The sequence below is a fragment of the Eschscholzia californica genome, unplaced genomic scaffold (assembly GCF_041429995.1).
Source record: "Eschscholzia californica isolate CP2 unplaced genomic scaffold, dmEscCali1.0.p SCAF_5, whole genome shotgun sequence".
In the NCBI taxonomy this organism is placed as follows: Eukaryota; Viridiplantae; Streptophyta; class Magnoliopsida; order Ranunculales; family Papaveraceae; genus Eschscholzia; species Eschscholzia californica.
In genome coordinates, this window is record NW_028238472.1 from 44,354,056 (window position 1) to 44,375,163 (window position 21,108).

Consider the following 21,108-nt stretch of genomic DNA (forward strand, 5'->3'; position numbering starts at 1 on the left):
CTCATATCCCAAAAAAAAAAAAAAAAAAAAAAAAAAAAAAAAAAAAAAAAAAAAAAAACACAAGAGAAGCAAATTAGAGATTGAATTGAAGAACTTATAAAGTAAGTTGTAAGAGTTGAAGGAGCTCTGTACGGGCTTCTAGCCCGTACATCTCCAAATTTTAATAGTTAAATATATTACTATGTCTAAATTTATTATAAATCTTATCTAGATATTTTCTCCCAAATATCGTCCCCTACAAGTGGTATTAGAGCCGAAGGTTCAATTTTGAGTCCTACACAAATATTCATCCAAGGTTAATTGAAAATTGAAAAATGGGTGTTGGTGTATCTCCATATTAGAAAGGAAGAAAGAAGAAGAAAAATACAACGGAAAAAAGGCGATGAATTCCTCACTACTGGCAAACAAAAAAAACTTAATGTACGGTATTCCCACAAAGAAGAAAAAAGAAACAAAGAGAGAGCAAGGAAAAAGTGACTACCCAAAGAAAGGGTTTGTCCACCTGGTGGTGTGAATGAGAGAATATCTTAAGAAAGGGAGACAGAAAAATTAGCAAAAAATATCAACAAAAAGAAGACCCAAAAAGCAGGGTTGAGTTATAGCAATTAAATTCAGAACCTCTGAATCCAAGTGATCAAGTTCAATAGGTTGTGATCAAGTTCAATAGGTTGTGAAGGGCCTCTGAATCTAAAATTGATCAAGCTCGTATCAACAAAAAAAAAAAGTAAAGCATCTGCATGAAAATGCGACCAAAGTTGTCGTTTGAGCACACCAGTTGGGAAACGAAAAGTGGGAGATTTATTCTTTTTATGAAGATTATGGAGAAAAAATAGTTATTCTTATTTCCTTCAAGGATGTCCTAAGTAAGATATTACAAAAGTCTCATTGTTCATTTAAAAATATGCTTCCAGCTGCAACGAGCAAATGCAAACAATATTGAGTTAATATTTTTGGTCTGAATTGAAATCAGAAGGAGAAAACCATCATCCAAAGAAGATTAATGCAGAAAATGGTGTTACAAGAATTTTCAAAAATTCAAGGACTCGATAAAAATTACAAATTAAGAAGGGGTGTTGGAAATTAGTAATTTGTAATTTCCTATGTAACTCTTTGTATTGGGAGAAATATTTAGATGGAGTCTTCTCTAAAGTAGAAATATCTAGAGAAGAATAATCTAGAGAAGTTTGACTAAAAAGATTAGTCTAAAAATATTAACTCTTTGTAAGTCCCAATGTGGAATTCTCTAGTCTTTACTAGTATGCTCTATCTTTAGTATAAATAGAGGTAAGATGTGGGTAGGAACACAAGAAGCATAGGAAGCACAAGAGAAGCAAATTAGAGATTGAATTGAAGAACTTATAAAGTAAGTTGTAAGAGTTGAAGGAGCTCTGTACGGGCTTCTAGCCCGTACATCTCCAAATTTTAATAGTTAAATATATTACTATGTCTAAATTTATTATAAATCTTATCTAGATATTTTCTCCCAAATATCGTCCCCTACATTTCTATGGTTTATGTTGTAATCAAACTTCCTCTAGTTTCCTGTCCTATTTTAAAGATCAGAAAAATTGTGGAAGGAGTCCTTTTACGCGGCCGGAATCGCGAATGAGAGTCAATTTTGAGGATCAGAAGAAAAAAATAAACATCACTTCAATTTTATAAACAAAATGGAATTAGTCAATGGTAAGCTTAGTAATTATGTTAAAGAATTGCTTGTATTATCAATCGAGGACACGTTTTAGTTATAATTTAATAAATCTTTAAATTCAATTTTTATTTAGTCAATCATTAGATGTTGTTAACTCTAAATTTTAAAAATATTGTGGAATTAGTCAGGGCTGACTGCCAAGAGGCTGCTAATGGTTGTACAGCCAGGCATGAATAGCTGAGTTCTAAAAGTGAAAATGATACTCTGCCAGACACGACGACGACGGAGTCCAGACTCCCTGACATGGAATGCCACCGTTGGTGAAGAAAATGTGTTAAATTGGAATACGTATGTCGGTCTCGAATGGGACAATATTTTACTCTTTCTTTCTAAATCCTGACCAACCACCTCATTATGAATTAAGGATTCAGCCACCACCTAATGAAACTTAAAACAAAGTAACTTCCTAATTCTTCTAAAAACTTAAAAATCATGAATGTACAAAATAAAATACCTAAACTTGGTTGCGAAATAAAACACCCTCTCTAGCTAGGGTTGATCGACTACATTACCTAACATCTTCTTTAGCTCTATTTCATCAGCTTATACCCAGTAGATAGGTGGTCAATGAGTAGTCGAATCAGAACCTATATTTGCGTGGATCGTTTTACTTGGGGGTGGGAATCAGGTGCCGACAGGTATTGATACGTCGTGCTCGGGCAGGTCGAGTAAGTCTCCTCATTTGCTACTAGGGTACTCGGGCATAAATGCACTTATTCCTGAACCCTAGCCTTTGCCCAACCACAATAGTCAAGCAATCGATTTATTGGGCTTATATTTTGACCAACCCTTATTTACAGTAGGCGCTATAGGTTGGCTACTTGAGCAACCAATCAGGTAAACACTAGCGTGCCCGGGCATGAGTGACGTGCCACGTAAGAGTTTTAACCCACCCGCCTACTAAAACTTTTACGGGTCTGGAAGTTTATTGTGCAATCGGGGTGCCTATGGGCGGGGTTCGGGTGTACGAGCATGTTTCCGACCCCAATTTGTGTTCGGTAAATATAACCAACAATCCACTAATTAATGTTAAAAATAATAAAGTACACCCCACCTCACACCTCACCATACCCCATTTGAATTGGACAATTTCATCATATCACATTCCTTCTCCTATTATTCCACATAGGATGATAGGACATGAGCTATATTCCCTTATGTATAACTTATACATAACTTATTAAGGACTCTTATCTTTTTTACACAATTCTTCATTAATCTCATAAAAAAGGGAATCAAACAGAGTTGGTAGATATTACATGAATTAATCATGAGAAGATAAGACCAAGGGATTGTAAAATGAGAACACACACGGATATAGACGAGATCGTTACTGTTCGATAGGCCGATGACGATGTTGAATTATATCCCTTCACTTTCTTTTTCTTCTTCATATAGACTGCAAATTTTCCACTAGTATGAATAGAGATGAGTTCTGATGAAGAAGATGATGATTTCTTATCTTTTTCTGAATAAGTAACAAGATGATGATTCTCAACCCAAGTTTCTTGATATCTATTTATAGTACTAGAATTTTGTTTCACATTTTGTAGATGAAGAGAGTGTACTGATGGAGCAAAGTCATGATTTTGGTGTTCGTGATCAGCGGAAACTGATGAAGCAAATAGGTATGAAGATGATATGAGAACAAGTAGGAGAGATGGTAATAACCATCTCCTCATGTTCATGATAGTTGCTTGGAGAGAAAGATGAGGTTGGTTTGTAGAATCTAATGTCTCTATTTTTTTTCTTTCTAATTTTAAGAGAAAAGTTGTGAAATGAGTTATGGCCTTTATGGGTATGAAGTTGGAAAATGGTAAGAGGAGTATCTCCTTTGGGTTTCCAAAATGGGGAAGACTTGATCACTTTCTCTCTACCAACAATAACCTCAGAGCCGGCCCTGGCCCAAAGCGAGCAAAGCCTCGCTTTGGGCCACCAAAATTTGGGGCCTCATTAACCCTCAAAATTGGAGGTGCCTATAATAAGATCATCCAAGCTGCAGCCGCAAATGAAACCAACAGTGGGCCTTGTATCCCTCAATGCACATGAGGGTCACCTTCCCATCCCGTATTGGCGTCTGGGATGCACGTGGGTTGCAAATGGTATTCCAGTTCGGCCCATAATGATGACTTAATCTAAAATTTGGCCCCTACATTTAAGTATCTATCGAATTTTGCCCCAAATTATAATTCTATCAACTAACTTTACTCTCACTTTTTCAATTTTCGTTTTTACCCTTTTTGTTTGAACTATTTCCTTTCTCATTCTTTCTTTCTACTCTAACACATGTTTGAAAACAACTCAATCATGAAGAAGTTTGGTTCAATCATCTACTTGCAAGTATCACAAGCAAACTTTTTTCTCTCCCATTTAAGAGACCCTCGCCCAGAATTTCAAAAGAAAACCTCAAGAAAGATTATCTCAGAAAAGATTTGATAGAGAATGATATTCGTAGTCTAAGTAAAAATAATATAGATAATTTGTAGCAACCTATTTCTGCCAATGACAAAAAATCTCGTCAATGAAAACAAGAACTTTCAAATATATTTGATGAGAATTGCAATATCATAAATTAGATTATGAAGAACTTCTTGATCATAAAATTCCGTAAAATATATACAATTTGTTATGTATACATGAAATTGGATCGAATTTCTTGTTCGTTGTGGCTAAACGTACGAATGGATACTTTTCAAGTTTCAACTTCTTTAGAAACCCATGCAGCTATGTGTGTACATGTGTAGTGTGTAAATCTTGTAAAATCTGTATGTGCTTATCTATCCTTTCATACGAAAAAGTTGGCCTAAGAAAATTCAAAAAATTTAACCTTATTCCTAAGTAAAGGGCCACATTTGCTTACTTCGCTTCGGGCCTCAAAAAAGTCAGGGCCGGCCCTGAATAACCTAATAAAATATACATAGTCAATGGTTGTTGAGAGAACGTCTAACCTTCTCTATTGTCTCACATGAGAAAGTTGACAAATCCCTCCTCTAGGTAAGGTATGTTGGAAAAGATGGAGAATCAGATATGATTTGATTAGGAGATGAGAGGATTAAATGAGAGAAGTTTTTACATTTTATTATGCATTAAATTAGAATATTACATTTTCATGATTCATGAATACTTCTCGATAACTTAACTCTGCATTGTGACTGATTCTTTCCATATTTCTTACACCGAAAACAAAACCACCATACTTCGAAATACTTGTTCAAGAGGTGCTACATTTCTTTGATTCGCTTTGTGTTCGTGGGAACATGATGAACCCGTTAGTCCTTCCATAATCATGGTCGAAATATCCTCCCTTCTTCAAGTGCAGCAGCAACATAACCGAAAATCATGTTTATTACCTCATGATCTTCTCAATAACACGCAACTCATTCAATTTTTCACCATTAATTAGTTAACGACGGATTCAACACGTTAAAAATAATCAGATATGGTTTCAAAATTATTCACAGAATAAAATTCAAATTCACATCTCTTTTCATCTTTGTAGGCTTTCTACAGCAACTCCCACCCCTCCTTAGAAGTAGTTGCCCGTAATATCTTTTTCGAAAATAACCTCATCTAGAGCTTGGTAGAAAAAGAATAAGGCCTTCTTGTCCTTTCTATTTCTCTGGAATTCTCTTTTTGAACTTGAGTTAAAGTTGTCTCAACAGCTTGACTCAATATGGCTCTAGATACCCGAATTCAATAACTTTGAACAGTTTTTGAAATCCAAACAACCCCTTCACTTGGATGCACTATTGATCAAAAAATTTCCTAAATCGAGAAAGTTAAGCTAAATTGATCCATTTTTGTCTTACTTGCAGTCAACAAAGTAAATAAAGAATAACAGAAAACCTAGATATCCCTCTGATAACACTTTTAGAAGTCAAAAGTTGAATTTTTAGCTTCCGAAAAACAGAATAGAAAAAGAAACACAATATAACGCAAAGAAAACCTCTTTTATTACTTCAATCAAATGATCGGTTACACGGATAGAGTCACATATTTATTGATGATAAAGAATCAACAGAACACTAAGAAAACTCCTACAAATCACTTCAATCAGATGATCAATTAGCACGAATAGAGTCACATGTTTATAGATGATAAAGAATCAACTGAACATACAAATCAGCAATTGAGACTCAATCCTATTTACTAAGCAAAATAACGCAATTACACTTATCCAGACTTCACATTAATGACTCAAGTATTAGACGTAGACAAACGAGTTTAAGTTCCAACATTAGCTTTTTACTTAAATGCACTACGGTTGAAGTAAGACCACAGTGCTCATCGAAGAACACATGGATAAAAGAAATCCAACCCATTCGTCTTAGAGTAGAAGAACCAAAATCCATGGGTTCTTCTCTTTAAGCTTCTTAACAAAAACATAAACGAGACCTACCCCAAGAAAATATTCACTCAAATAAAATTAACAGTTCTTCTCAGTGCTGCATTTATCTTAAACTGTAACACAAGTTTCTCGCCTCAACAGGGTAGATGATAAAAGAAAGACATAATGAAATAAGTGTTGGTTTAGAGAAGAAGAAAAAAAAAAGGTAACATATGAAAACAAAAATATTCAAATTTCTGGTTTACAGAAACTACCCCATTAACGAAATAAAATTATCCTCCTTTAATCCCGATATCAAGAGAGCAAGCTCTGGCAGGCCTTAATATCAGCTTCCTGTCCACCCAAAACTCCCTCACCTGAAGGACTTGAACTTACACTACCCATTATACCATCAAAAATAGCTTTCTTAAACCTGGTATCTTCCACTTTCTCGAGAACGTCCTTCACAACCTTAAAATTCAGTGATCCAGCAACAATCACCTTTCCCATAATCTCACCAAAATTGGTTGGTGCTTTAGGAATATCAATTCCGATATCATCTAACATTGACCCATATAGGAGACATCCAGCTTCGATATCTTGCGTAGTTAATATCTTCTTGCTGCATAAGAACTCCAAGAGTTTTGAAACTGGTTCTACAGAAGGTCGGGTCTCCTCTAATCCAAGGGCAATAGCTTCTTTCACAACTTCTGAGTGGTAATCTGGAGCTTTTAGTTCTTCGATACATTCTAATGCTTCATTAAGATTGAGAATACTGAAATACTCCTTCAAAAGAGATACCGTCTTTTTATGAAGATCGGCAACATTCAGTTTTGTTGCAGGCGCTGTTTTTTTCTCGGGAGGGGCAAGAACCCTAGCAGCAGTTGGAGGAACAGGTTTTGCTGGTTCTTGGGTTTGAAGAGGACGGTTTGGAGGTGGACCACAACCCTGAAGAAGAGCACTGGTTTTACCAGTTATTACTCCACCACTACCTTGGGGTAAAAGCTTTGAGTTGATTGATGCTGATTTGTTCATAAATGGAGACTGAATTCTTCCAGAAGCTTGATTAGGATCAGCACTACCTCTAGGCATTGATCTCTGACGAGGTATTTCCCAGTTATCATTATCCATCCCTGGCATTCCCGGCATTTTTCTGGTTCCAGGCATCCCAGGCATCATACCACCAGCACCGGGTCGGTTAAATGGGTATCCTCCGGGACTCATATTACCTACATTACCTGCGTTACGATTTCTCATATTTGCAGTAGCACCAGGACGGAGACCGAGAGTTTTCTCTGCCTCAGAATGAATTTCAGTAATTGTTTTGGCTTTAACCTGAAAATCAAGGAAGAATGATTAATTACCACAAAGTCAGTGAAAGCGGAATCTTAAAGCTGTAACCCCTTGTTTAGCAGTTTTGCAGTATATACAATAATTAGAAAGCTGAACTCTAATAGGTCTTCAACTATATAAGAAAGGAAAAGTTGACAATGGTTATAAACTATATAACATACCATCAGAAAATAAGAGATTTTCTAGAAACAAACTGTTTGTGTACTTCAGTACAGTAGAAATCAGTTGCACGTAACAAGCGAAGTATATCATATCTAGTCAGCGAACTATATGCAGAATGAAAATATGAAGCCTCAGACTAATCGCAATATCTACGAGTTGGTAGGCTAGAAATTTACCTCTTCACGTCTGGGAACCCAGTTGTTTGCTCGAAGATCAAGAACATCACGAACCATGAACTTCACACGTGGTGCCAATTGAGGATGCACAGTCAGATCCTTCAACCGGTTGAAGTAGATGTCATTGACACGTCGAGACTTGAGGCTTTCATCCAGCTGCTTACCGATTGTATTGAAGAACTGACATATGGCTTCAACATTTTCCTCATCTGGACAAGTATTGGGATCCTGCCCCAACAATTCCTATTTTCACATTGCCGAGCAATCAGTTAATTATACAATAGTCAAAGCATCTTACTAAAAGATCAGAGAATATAAGGAACTGCTTGATTTTAATGTAATAACAACCTGAACAATGTGATGAACGATCTTCTCTGGCACCATTTTCTGCTTCAGAAGCTCACCAATAAGTCGGATATTACCAAGAGTTCGCAGTTTCGCCATTCTTTCTTTATCTCTGCGTTCAGATTCCTGGGAAGGTGCAGTCATCTGCCTGATCTCTGCCCTCAAATTTTCAGCACCTTCAAATGCTTCTTGGCAAATATTCAAGAGGATACGCTTGAAAGTGATTTCTTTCCCTCCAGGTTCATCAGAAGGGAATGGTGGGAGCTTTTCATTCAGATCAGAACACAGAAGAGCATACATAGGACAAAAAGTAGGCTCCAGTACAGCCTTCTCAAATATCAGTGAGATAACACCCTACATTAAGTAGAAGATTATATGAATTTCATTGGAACCACGAATAACTAATATGTGGATATATTTTATATAGTTTACTATGTCCACTAGAGTGAGTAAGATATGAACCTTCAAAATGTCAGCGGTAGTGATACCAGAGTCAATCAATTGGCCCTTCAGTAGATCAAACTTCTCCGGTGTCAGCTTGTTCAGTATACTGCAGAAGAATTTAATTACGTTTTAATTGAAGAACACCAAAAACGAAAGATACGAAGCAAAAGAAGTGTGATTGTTCTGAAAGCTTAATCATAGTTTAGACTTGAGTCCTAGCTCCACGTTATACTGCAGAAGAATTTAATTACGTTTTAATTGAAGAACTTAATTACGTTTTAATTGAAGAACACCAAAAACGAAAGATACGAAGCAAAAGAAGTGTGATTGTTCTGAAAGCTTAATCATAGTTTAGACTTGAGTCCTAGCTCCACGTTATACTTTAGAGAATGCGCTACATCCACATCAATAGCTAAAAGATTAAAGAGAAGAAGTTTCGATAGATTACCCTTTAACCGTCTTCAACACCTTGTCTTTCTCGGACAGAGTCCCCCTTCGAGCAGACCACGGCACCTCTGCCTTGACGAGAGGAGCAGATCCCTGGTCAAAGTAAGAAATATAACGTGAGTCAGATATACAGAAACACCTTCAAACATTACAATTATGAAATAATAAGACCAACATTAAAAAAGGAAGATGCACAGATATACTTAATATTAATTAGAAAATTACGACTCAAATAGCTTGGCCAACTAGACGGACCATGCAGCTGTTCTTTTGGATTCCAATACATTACATTACTTACACTTTATGCCACATAAAACATGTGCCACATGTTCTAGGATCACCAAGACACTCACAACATGATGTGCAACTTTAACATATGGTTCTTGGACAAAATTGTGTGGATTATATTGAAGAAATAGATTCAAGAGCAAATCAATTAGAAAATTAAAGAAAATAACAACATACCCCTTGGTTGGAAGAGATTTGAGCCCTTGAAAACTGTGAGTTTAGTTGCTCTTGACGATTATACTGATTTCCATCCTGTTGTCTCGAATCTGATCGGCCAGAGAAGTCCTTGTTATCTCGGGGTGCATCCCACCTCTCATCTCCAGAGGCAGGCACCTGAGTCGAACGTCCACGCCAATCACGATTGTCCGGCTCAGCGTAACGACTTTGAGCTGGTGGCTGTACCTAAAAATAAATGAGTACATCTCACTGTCTCGAAACAAATCCCATAGTAACTCAAGATTAAACAGTATCATCATCGTTGTTTTTTTCAGCATAACGTCATCACCATGTTGTTTCCATCAATGATAGATCATATTTTTCAGGCAGAATGAAACTTCCATAATCACATTCTTATGTCCAATTTTTGTAGGGACCTAGGAGGTAACTTTAATTAACTTCAACTGGGGCGCATACACACAAGGAGATATCCTACTATTAACAAAACAAAGAAAGCAGTAGATAATACACAATCACGAAGAGATATCACATATCAAGATGGTAACAATCGTACATTGCCCTCTCCACTATTCCAAGACTGATCCTCGCCAAAGAGTTCAGCCTCAAGCTCTTGCTTGATCCTTAGTATAGCATCAGGTACATTAACAACCTGTTACACGAGATAAAAAATCAGAAAGGAAAACATGGGAATAAGTTCCTCCAAAAATCAGCACTTGAAAGGTTGGAGATATGTATGTGTTAGCTCCAAAAACAGGACGCTTTTCCAAATACACAATGCAGAGAAAAAACTGAAATCTAAGAAAAAAATGCGAATGTGTGAAGAACTGATAGGTACTAGCCAATTTGGGAAAGAAATAGATATAGATTCCATAAATTTCTCTTGCAGAGTTTTTGCATACACAACGATATTTATCATTTTCTCAAAAGCTTCTTCATCAGTAAATATGAATTTAACAAACACTGATATCTCCTGAATTTAATAAGAAACAAATCATAGCATCAAAATGCATTAAATGCCATGTACTAACCTCCCTAAGATGCATCAGCTGGTCTCGGGTATACCGGACACGCTCACGACCCTCGAACCGTGAATCTCCACCCTAAAACAGAATACCAAAGATCAAGTTAAAACAGTTCGAAATTACTTCGAGCACAAAATTTCATGTGAGATATAATAGCCAAACCATAACTAACAACTCACAAGTATAAAAGAGATAGCCTATTCAATCATTGCCCAAGCTTTGAGTTAAAGCATTTCACAATCAAAAACTGGACAAGAGACGTTCTTGTTTAATTTAACATTTTAAAAGGCGGGAATGGTGCTAAAAGAGCAAGCATAACAACTGAGATTGATATATAGAGTTATAGACAACTGATACATATTATACTTTTTTACGACGACTAGGACCAGATTTGATCAAGCAAAACATAGAAGCTTAACAACATATGTTGATGACATACAGGCCAGAGAGAGTAACCACCTTCATCATTCTCGTTTTGCTTGCACATCCAAATATCAAACAATTTTACAGTAGAGAGTTGCCTAAAATGCATGAGAAATAATAATTTTGACACCAGGAATTTCTTTGACCATTTACACAATAGTAAGACTGTGGTTCTAAACAGAACGGGAATACAGTTACGAAAAAAGGGGAGGCAAAGAAACGAACTCGGCATGCCAGAGAGTGGCACAACGGATGTCTGATTTGTGCTAATCAAGATTCATTCTATATGCACTATATCTGTATATCAATAGCACTTATTTCACCAATAGACCTCGTTACTCATCAAGCGCACTCTAATAGCTGTTAATGTGTGTAGGTCCTTTATCGGCACAAAAAACTTGACAGTATGCCAACCTAAAATCCCACACAAATCACTGTTCGTCCATATTTACAGCATAACATATTTTTTAAATGTTCTGCCAAGAATTAGGACACTGGTCCCTAATACCCTTTCTGACCTGTCAGCACTCTAAATCTTCAAGTGGTGGCAGAATTGCAATAACAACCCTATACTAGTAACACTCAATTATACAATCAAGTAAACTATATCGACTAATTCATGTACGTTGAGCCTCTATGTACAGCAATATACTCAACTACACGTACCTAAATCCAACGAACATGTTCTTTGTCCAAATATACTGCAAACCGCACATTTTTACGTGTCATGCCGAGAATTAGAACAATTATGTCACATAAGTTGTGTCACGCTGAGGGCTTTGGCTAAAGGAGTATCCCCAAAGAACACAAGACCCAAAATAAAAACTTTCCATTGAATAAAATGTGTCAAATAGAGTTTCTTGTTCGTATTCTATCCCTAATCCGAGATAACTCGGGTTATGAAACCATTCAATCTTACTATTCGAAAACTAAAGCTTAAATTGCAATCTCTTTTATGAAAAAAAAAAAAAAGACCTTTTTGCTAATCTTATCTGCAGATTAGACCTTAAACAGTTTAACAAGAAGCAAAATTCATCTACTTCCTTCCACAACTCAATTCAAAACAGAGAGACACAAACCAACGAATCAATGAATCAAACAAAAGGTCAAATAACAGCATAATCAATAACAGAAAGAAAATCTACCAATACAAAACATAAGAAAAAATCAAGAATCGAGGTAAAAATCTAATCTTTACCAAAACAACAAATAAATAAAAAAAACTAGATCCATGAAAAAAGACAAGTTTTTTTGAATATTTAAGAGCAAACCTTGATAGAAGAAACACCGCCATGAGGACGAAAAAGAAGATCGTCTGAGATCGAAGAAGAACCAGAACCAGCACCGCCAGAAGAAGCACCAAAAGCAGATACAAAGCGAGGTGCACCAAGTCTGCTTCCTCGATTGCCTCCACCACCAGGCCTTAAACTCAACACCGTCTGATCTGCCTGCATACTCAGTTTTCTCTCACTAGATGAAGAAATCTCGCCGTCAAATCCTAAAAAAGTAAAGTAAATCCGGCGAATAAAGAAACGCCGAATCTAAGAGAAGTAGAGAGAGAAAGTGAAAGATAAATAGATAGAGAGAGAGAGAGGTGTCTCTCTAGTGAGGAGGGAGGAGCTACTGTTTTTTTTTCTCTCTTCGCTGCTGCAAAGAGAAGAAAATATAGAAAGAGATTTCAGGGTTAGAGATAGAACCCCTCTTTATTTGAGAGAAAGAGAGAGAGAGAGAGAGAGAGAGGGATAATTTTTTTATTTTTAATGTTTTTTACTTCCGTTTTTGTGTTTGTGTCTTTGTGAAAGATAAAAATCTAACTAGGGGAAATTGTACTGGTATTTCAGTTTAAATTACGTCATTGCCCTCTCAAATTTACTTCTACCGTTAGGGTTTCTTGAGAACTGAACTCTCTTTAACTTTCTTATGGTTTACTTTGACAGCATAGCATGTCCATCCATCTTTCGTACTCCTGACAAAGGAAATGACCACCCCTTGGGGTCCGTTTGATTGGTGTGAAAATGTTTTTAACATGTGAAAACTTTCTTTCTTTTTTAATGGGAAAGAAAACCAAGTTCTTAACTGTGAAATTAAATTTAAGGGTTTGTTTGGTACATGTAAAAAACATTTGGATGTGAAATCTACTTCGTTCATTACCACTTTTTTCATATTAGACATTATTGGTAAATGCGAGAAAATCTGATAGAAATTCCTACAAGCACTCGATGTTATTCTTATTAGCACCTTAAACTTAGAGGTGACACCGACGGGAATACGTTAAGGTGCCTTTAGTACATCTCAAAATCAAATCTCCAATTCCTACCTCTCTCTTTCGACTCAATTAATGTTCAAAGCTGATTTAGGGATATTAAGATTCATATCTACAGAATGATTGATGATTGATCGAATCTTTAGATGAACAAAGCAGCTTGGTCGGGGTTCACATATAGAAGTCGATTTGGAGATATTAGGGTTCATAACAAGTGAATGAATCAAACAGATCAAAAGTTAATGCTTATGTAAATGTTTTCCTCTCTCTCTAGATGAACAATGCTTTATCGATTCTTTTACTCATTGGTGAAATTAGAGAAGTTTGGTAATTGGAGGAAGATATTGTTGCAAACAAGCTTTGGATGTTTCATGTTTGAAGAAGAATCAGATATTTGCGTTATGGTGTTTTTTCTTTTTTTGCTAATGGTAGTTTATTAATTTACCACTTGGTTGGGGTGTTTTATTGTTTGCAAACAATGTTTTATTGGTTCGTGTCATTGTTTGTTGACTTAGCTAGCTATTGGTGATGTTGATCTTTTTTGTTTGATGTTTTCAAATAGAGAGAGATACTGAGAATTGAGAGTGTGGGAAAAAGCACCTGAGAAACATATAAGGAGGAGAGAGTGCAAAATTGTGTGAGGATGAGAAAACGATTTTCTTATGCTTTATATGGAAAAATTGATCAGTTGATTTTGAAACTTTTTTTATCACGGGAAAACAACTTTCACACCTTTTTTGTCCAAAATAGTAAAAAATTGATTTTTCCGCGAAAGTCGACTTTCTCATTTAATTTTCCCACATAGTAAACATACCAAGTGTTTGGTAGGGTTGTAGAAAACACTTTCTTGGTCTCATCTTCTTCATTCTTGTAAAAATACTTTTCTCTTTTCTGTTCTTTACTGCCAGAGCCATGGAGAGAAAACAATGAAGTTCGTGGATTTCGTTCAATAGAGAAGTGATGAAGTTCTGAATATTCAAGTGATATCATCACCATCAAGAAACACACAGTTTCCAATTTCATATTTGGGTTGAATTAATCTCAATTTCGCATTAGGGTTTCAAAACCATTAAAGAATCTTCCAAGTTGTGTTTGTGATCTTTAAAATTCAGTTCTAATTCAAAACCATTAATCCCAATTGTAGACATACTCAATACAAACTTGATAACCAACAAACAATCATAGAGGCATACAAGAATCTTTCACCTATCAATACAAAGTAAGCAGATGCCCTCTTGTTTGGGTCGCCATGAAGGAAGTGCTTATGGTTGTGGTCATTGTAAATGGTCTTCGCGGTTAAGTTTTTCAAAGCTGCCACGATCAATGTGACTCCTTGCATCAGCCTAATATCATGTTATGGGAAGAAATTGAACCGCATATGCATAATGGTTAGTCGGCGATGAGAGTGAAGAAAAAATCCTCCCTACAACTCTCAGCATCTTGTCTCTTTTTAGGTTTTATAGGTTTTCTTTTTGGATCTTATAGAGAGAGAAGGGAAGAAGAATAAGAAAGGAGTCGGCTAAAGAAAAGGAAAATGAGATAGAGAGGGAGTTGTGCGGGAAAAGAAAGAGAGAACTCAATATATACGGGTGGCAAAACGATTTTCCCACCTTTTTGTGGTAAAAAATTTTCCAACCTTTTATTACCACATAAATTGATTTTCTTACCTTTTAAGTCTAATCAAATAGTGGAAAGTCGATTTTTCGATCCTATTTTGACACCAATCAAACCGACCTTTAAAGCATCTCCAATTGGACAATTAAGAAAATTTCTGAACATCTTAGTTGTAAAGTTTCAAACTAGAGATATTCTAAAAAAAAAAATTGTGTTGATGGAGAAAATCCCTGAAATAACTCTATTTGATACAAATGCCAAATTTAATAGGAAAAAAAATTATTTTTCCTATTAGTTTTTATATTTTAAAGTTTGATGGGGTTTCACTTAGAAAAACTCAAGAATATACTATAACTTTTAGTTTCTCTTTTTTTTTTTTTGATGAGAACTTTTAGTTTCTCTTGAGAGTCTTTATAATAAATGTCTTTAGGTCATCATGGAGTGTCTAATCAGTTGTCCCAAAAGTTCTAAATCCAAAATGACACTAGTCCCGTTAGAGATGTCTTTATGTGTCAATTTTTTTTTTAACTTTATTGTCATTGAGGGATCCTCTAAATAGAATTTACTCCTGCTAAATGTGCCTCAAAAAATATTGCAATATGATGGCTTAATTAGCTTCCGACCTATTTTAGAAAAAAAACTATAAGCACTTTATTTTCAAACAAGCACTCAGTGACCTAGCGAAAAGGGTATCATTCTGGCAGGACCATTCAGATTGAACCAATATGTTCTCTTGAGACAGGTTATGAACTTAAGATTGAATTAACATGCGTTAGTTTGGACCTTCCTACTAGATTCTAGGGGAGTCGCAAGTCTGAGGATAAGAAGAAATTTATATACAAGATTCATTGATAGGTAGAAGCACCCCGGTGATACCATAACATTGATAGCATAAACAAAAGAATCGAGAACATCCTCTTCTGTGAATGAGTCTAACCCTTATTATGGAGGCATGTCTGGTCGTGATTGATTGTCATGTGTTCGAGAAACATGTTGCTTGCCAGATATAGAACAATCCGATGAGCTTAGTTACAAATTTTGGTCCATATAGGAAGAATCATTTAAATCATTGATCTAACACTTCTTTTTTGCCAAGCTTTGACCAATTGAAGAACTCAACATATAGAATGAAACGTACACATGGCGATCATCGTTAAAGTGATCAGTGGGCGGACCCAACGGAGTCCTTCCACCCGAACCCTGATATGGGAGGTCGGCACAAGTTTCCTATACACCTCGGGCCTTGCTCTGGCTTAGAGATAAGCTAAGAAGAGAAACCAAGTCCAAGAGCTCTGCTTTATGCTTCAAAGCAGTAAGGGAGGGTTGTGAAAATTAGATTGGCACATTGAGCCTCGTCTTGCCTCGAGGCATGGTAAGGTGAACCGGGTCAAGATTTACCCAACATGACCCCCGATTAGGTCAGAGCATTGAAGTAGAGAAATCATCCGTGAAGGACTCAATCGTTCTGAGCTCTATAATCAGAACATAGCTAAATGGCATGTCAGAAGATACGCACTTATCGATTATTATCCCTAATTGCCATCGACATGTGGCTCTTATCAATGTTTGTGCCTTCCCACCGCATCATCTTAGTCGAGCATCACACGAGATCATCTAAGCCTGCATAAGCATATCTGGTTTGCCTTAACAAGAGATAGAAGGTCTAATTCTTCACTTAGTCTTTGAATTCATTTCCTTAAAGTACAAAACATCAAAATGGCTGTCAAAGTGGTTTTTGAGTATTTTGCAGATTCTGTTTCATCAGTTTCATAATGAAAATTCATCAGCAAAGCGATAACCAAGAAAATCACTTTTCGACATCACCAGTCTCTATTGCAGTGTAGTTCTTGTGCTTCATCTTACTCTTTCACTCTACTTCTCTTTCTTGATTGTCACAGATGAGGTAACAAAAATTAAAAGCCTATTAAAGAAACCCTACAGCTAGGGTCCAAAATGAAACGGTTTGGATCACCTCATTAATATGACACTCTTAATTCTTATGAGTCGGGTTATGTTGGTCCGGTTTACAACTCGGTTTTATAGTTGGTATCAAGTTTTATTTTAGGGGAAGCCCAAGTCCATCGACCAAAATCTAGTGCCCCAGGTGTCAGCGTCAGCCACGGACCCTGGGACAGTGTGTTTCCCCACCGTGGATCCGGTTTCCGGCTCCCAGGCTCAGGCTTCCGCCTCCAGGCTCAATTTCCAATCTTTTTGTTGCAACTATATCTGGCTCGAGCTCATGCTAGTCTAAACAGGCCGGCCCGTTTCCCAGCCCTGGGCGGTTTTTTTTTTTACTTTACCTCATTTAAACATTGTATAAAACCTCAGGCGAAAACTTAAAAGCAGTCTGGTGGAGGATAAGGTCTCTCTCCCTTTTCAGTCATCTCTTCCATTCTTCCCACTTCCCTCCTCATACAAAACCTAAATCTCCTCTCTCTTTCTCTGTCTCAAACTGTGAAAAAAAAGTTCAATTCAACTCTCATCTCTCATCTCTCTCTCTCCTTCAATCAACATTTTCTCTGATTATCTATACAGTTAGTTATACAACAACCCATGTTCTTCTTTGAAACCATTTCCATGTTCTATATTATCCAACTTGTTGATTCCACCTTTTGAAGAGTTTAGTTACTAATAACAACATTAACATCAAAGGTTTAGTAGTGAATTAGGGTTTTATTCCCACCCTTCATCCATGGCTGGGATTACCACCAGTAGCCTCACTTGTAAACCACTCTTACCTCGAATTACAACACCACTTTCTCTCTCCTCGTTTGAATCCTCATCAATTTCTGGTGTTCGTCTCACTACTCTAACGAGTTTCCTCAGAATCAACCCTACCCACTACTCCATTTACTTCACTTCTCAGAGTTCAATAACAGCTAGGTACAGTGGGTACCGTCCGACTCCCCGTCCTAGCCCTCGTCCGAGCCCCGGTGGAAGGTCTAGAGATAAGAGGGAGCCTCAGACTGAAGACGATCCCAGTCTTGATATCTCCAGCGTTAGGTATTATTTTGTTCTAGAATTTAAATTGGGGGGATTTTAATGAAATTAGAAGGAATTTTTAATGATTTTGTTTGAATTAGGTCAACTTCTGTAAGGCTCATTGATGCACAACAAAATATGGTATGGTTTTTTAATTTTTCAAATTTCATGCTTAATTTTTTGTTAGAACTAAGACATGGGTATTGTTTGGATTGCTTTTAATATTTCTTATTTTCATCTTTTTAGTTGAAAAATTAAAAACCATTTTCATCAAAAGCCTAAATATTTGTTTTTTTTCAGATTGGTGTTGTGTCTAAAAGTGAAGCCATTCAAATGGCAGAGGATGCTCAGCTTGACCTGGTATGCCTTCTTTGTGCTTATTCATACCTTAAGTTGCTCAGTTTCCTTTTATGCATGTTTCCTTTAATTGGTCCGAGCTTCTTCCGTCGTCTTGTAAAATAGGTGACAATGTATTGTGGAAGTTACATAATCACATCAATACCAACAAAATCATCTTACTTTAGAAGTTCATTAGTGATCAACTGTTTTGGAACGAACAAGATGATATTCTTTTTGAATTTCCTTTACTATGTAGATTATTTCTCCACACTTGTAAGTCCACTACTAGCTGTTTTAGTGGCCTAAATATTCAGTATCATACCTAAGAATGGTAATATTTGTAAATTTAAACCTACGTGCTAAATGGTAAATTGAACATGACAATGAAGAAAATGTTTATACATTATAATGTGTACGGAAGTTTTTTTCTGATCATATTTTGTTAAAAGATTGTTCTTAATCTACGAAACATGGACACAAGTATGGGCATCGGTCTTGGACACTGGTCCGAGGCACCAGATACGACGAGTTGACAGTTCGGTACAGGGATATGCAAACCTTAGTTCGTTAGTTTTTTACTTACCATTTTTTACTTTTTGAGTAAACACTGTCACACTATACCCAAACGACATCGACCTAGAGTGATATGTAATGGTATTAAGTATTAACACGATTTTGTGCGAGTAGACCTGTGATTTACATACAAAAGTGAGGAGGATCTGTGTATAGGCTACAAGTGTCTACTGTCTAGTACGGCGAAAAAGTACTAGAAAGGAGCATGTATGTTTCCTATTATTTTTATTACTCATCTCTTGTGTTTCCTCATGCAGTCCTTTTGCTTCTGGCATGTTTCTCTAAAATTTATTATTGTTAAGATTCTAAGGAGATGGTCAAGCATTCAAGCGTTTGGCTTGTCTAATAGTTTGATGATACTTTATTCTACAGGTGATATTATCTCCAGATGCAGAGCCTCCAGTTTTACGGATAATGGATTACAAGTATGTTATCCTGTTAATAATATGGGGTTATTTCTTACTTCTAGAATGCCGTCCTTGATTGTGTTGCATGGGAAAATTTAATTAAAAATCAGTGAAGTGGGGCTGTAAACAGTAGCTTATCGGATCGGATATAGACCTATACATATCTGATATCGGATAACATTAGATGATACCTTTGTGGAGGCCTGCTGGACCTCTGAGTTTCTGTAATAATATCCACAAAAATTCTCATGTTGATGTCTGTTTCTCCTGTTGCAGCAAATATAGATATGAACAGCAAAAGAAGAAGAGAGAACAACAGAAGAAAAGTGCTTGTGTGTGCCTTTCCTTGAGATTATTTGCACCAATCAATTTTGCATATGATTTAGTATAGATTCTATAACTAATGTTTCTAATTAATGTATTTCTTCACGGTGCAGCCACTCGTATGGATATGAAAGAGCTCAAAATGGGGTAGGACGTCTTTCTTTCAGACAAACAATGTCTTACGGAATAGCACTTTTTGTGTGTCAGGACTCAGGATGCCTTCCACTCATGATGAATGAATTATGTATCATGCAACTTCTGCTCCATTTAGATCGGGAGAGTTGTAGGATTTTGTGAAACTATGTCCCGGGGTTCGACTCTCAGGATTCAATCGTATCGTTTTGTCCTCAATATTTTAGGACTCAATTAATTAATGATTTCTCATAATATATGTTGAACAGGTATAACATTGATTCTCATGATTATTCAGTGCGTTTGAGAGCCGCTCAGAAATTTCTTAAAGAGGGTGACAAGGTTGGGTTCAATACTATTTCGTTTTGTCCATTTTGTATTTTTCTCCCTCATAAAGTATCTGATTTCATGTGTACTATAGGTGAAGGTAATAGTGAACCTCAAGGGCCGGCAGAATGAGTTCAAGAATATTGCTATTGAGCTCCTCAAGCGTTTTCAGAGTGACATTGGGGAGGTACGACCTCTCCCTAATAACTAAGGATATATGAAAATATGTAGCAAGTGCCTACTCTGACTGTTTTTGTATGGTTATAGTTATATTGTTCTATTCCACACAGTTTGAGCTTATCTTCTTTGTGCCCTATCCTCTTTAGTTCTCCACTAAAACAAGGGTGAAAAGTTCATCTTTTGTATTTGTTGGAAGCTGTGTTTTCTCAGAGGAGCCATTTTTATTTATGATAAATAGCAAGTTCTGATGCGAAACAAATGTCTCTCTTATTGAGTTAGATCTTGGAAGATTAGAACAAGTTTTCTTCTTCAACTCAATGTGGTTTCAGCTAAAAATAAATCCGAATTTGGGAAGCGTACTTTGTTTAGATCTGATTTTACAATTAAGACAAATGTATAAGAAACTTATATTACACAAGACATGAAAACTAGGAAGCAGACTTAGATCGATTGGAAAAGCAAACACAACCTTTGGCTTAAATTCCAATGAGATGTAGTTTTCTGAAATTTTGGTTTCTTTCTTCAAGAGTGATACAAATCTTTCATTTATCTTTATGCATACAGTTTAAGTTTCAAGGTAGGGGTTAATGTTTTTGGTCATTTCACGAACGTTGTTTCAGCTAGGGACCGAAGAGAGCAAAAGTTTCAGAGAAAGAAATATGTTCCTTGTTCTGCTTCCAAATAAAACAATTCTACAAAAGGGTCCGGAACCACAACAAAAGAAAAAAGAGCAGCCAGCAGAAGTAACTGAAACCATTGAGCAGCCAGCAGAAGTAACTGAAACCATAGAGCAGCCAGCAGAAGTAACTGAAATCTCGGCCACTGTCTGAGCATTACTCTCGTTTCTATAGTTTCAAGATCAAAAGCTGAACAGGTAATCTTGGTTTATAAATATTAGGATGGCGATCAAGTAATCTGTGAATAGTCTAATGCAATTCTCTATCCTGTAGCCATAATATTTTGTTATAGTAGCAGAGACTGCTTTCTCCATGTTTAGATACAATTGTTTATTTCCCATATTTATCGTTCTTCGTTACAGAGTATGATATAAAATGCTTTAAGTTTATATCATTACGGTTTTCTTTTCCAAGATTG

The 21,108-nt window shown here is 36.3% G+C and overlaps 2 protein-coding genes and 1 non-coding gene across 4 annotated transcripts; 1 reads left to right on the forward strand and 2 right to left on the reverse strand.

The window, feature by feature from the left end:
- Positions 1 to 6,129: 6,129 nt before the first annotated feature.
- LOC147539555 (eukaryotic translation initiation factor-like) lies at positions 6,130 to 12,806 on the reverse strand. 2 transcript variants are annotated; one of them, XM_086641195.1, is made up of 9 exons: positions 12,144 to 12,806; positions 10,456 to 10,527; positions 9,981 to 10,076; positions 9,428 to 9,652; positions 8,964 to 9,055; positions 8,534 to 8,621; positions 8,075 to 8,425; positions 7,727 to 7,969; positions 6,130 to 7,370 (listed from the first exon to the last, which is right to left on the reverse strand). In XM_086641195.1, the coding sequence occupies exons 1-9, from the start codon at positions 12,324 to 12,326 to the stop codon at positions 6,351 to 6,353; spliced, it is 2,370 nt and encodes a 789-aa protein (XP_086497321.1). In that variant the 5' UTR covers positions 12,327 to 12,806; the 3' UTR covers positions 6,130 to 6,350. The 2 variants fall into 2 exon arrangements, with proteins under 2 accessions (XP_086497321.1, XP_086497322.1); XM_086641196.1 differs by having other exon boundaries at positions 9,428 to 9,646; positions 12,144 to 12,796.
- On the reverse strand, positions 11,237 to 11,343 carry LOC147539556 (small nucleolar RNA snoR103). Its single transcript, XR_015226848.1, has one exon. It is a non-coding gene; the product is annotated as a small nucleolar RNA snoR103 (small nucleolar RNA).
- Positions 12,807 to 17,021: 4,215 nt separating the features above from the next.
- LOC147539557 (translation initiation factor IF3-4, chloroplastic-like) lies at positions 17,022 to 21,084 on the forward strand. The gene is made up of 9 exons (XM_086644842.1): positions 17,022 to 17,752; positions 17,833 to 17,872; positions 18,032 to 18,091; positions 19,016 to 19,068; positions 19,327 to 19,382; positions 19,488 to 19,521; positions 19,776 to 19,848; positions 19,928 to 20,020; positions 20,634 to 21,084. Exons 1-9 carry the CDS (start codon positions 17,442 to 17,444, stop codon positions 20,841 to 20,843), a joined length of 930 nt encoding a protein of 309 aa, XP_086500968.1. The 5' UTR covers positions 17,022 to 17,441; the 3' UTR covers positions 20,844 to 21,084.
- Positions 21,085 to 21,108: the final 24 nt, after the last annotated feature.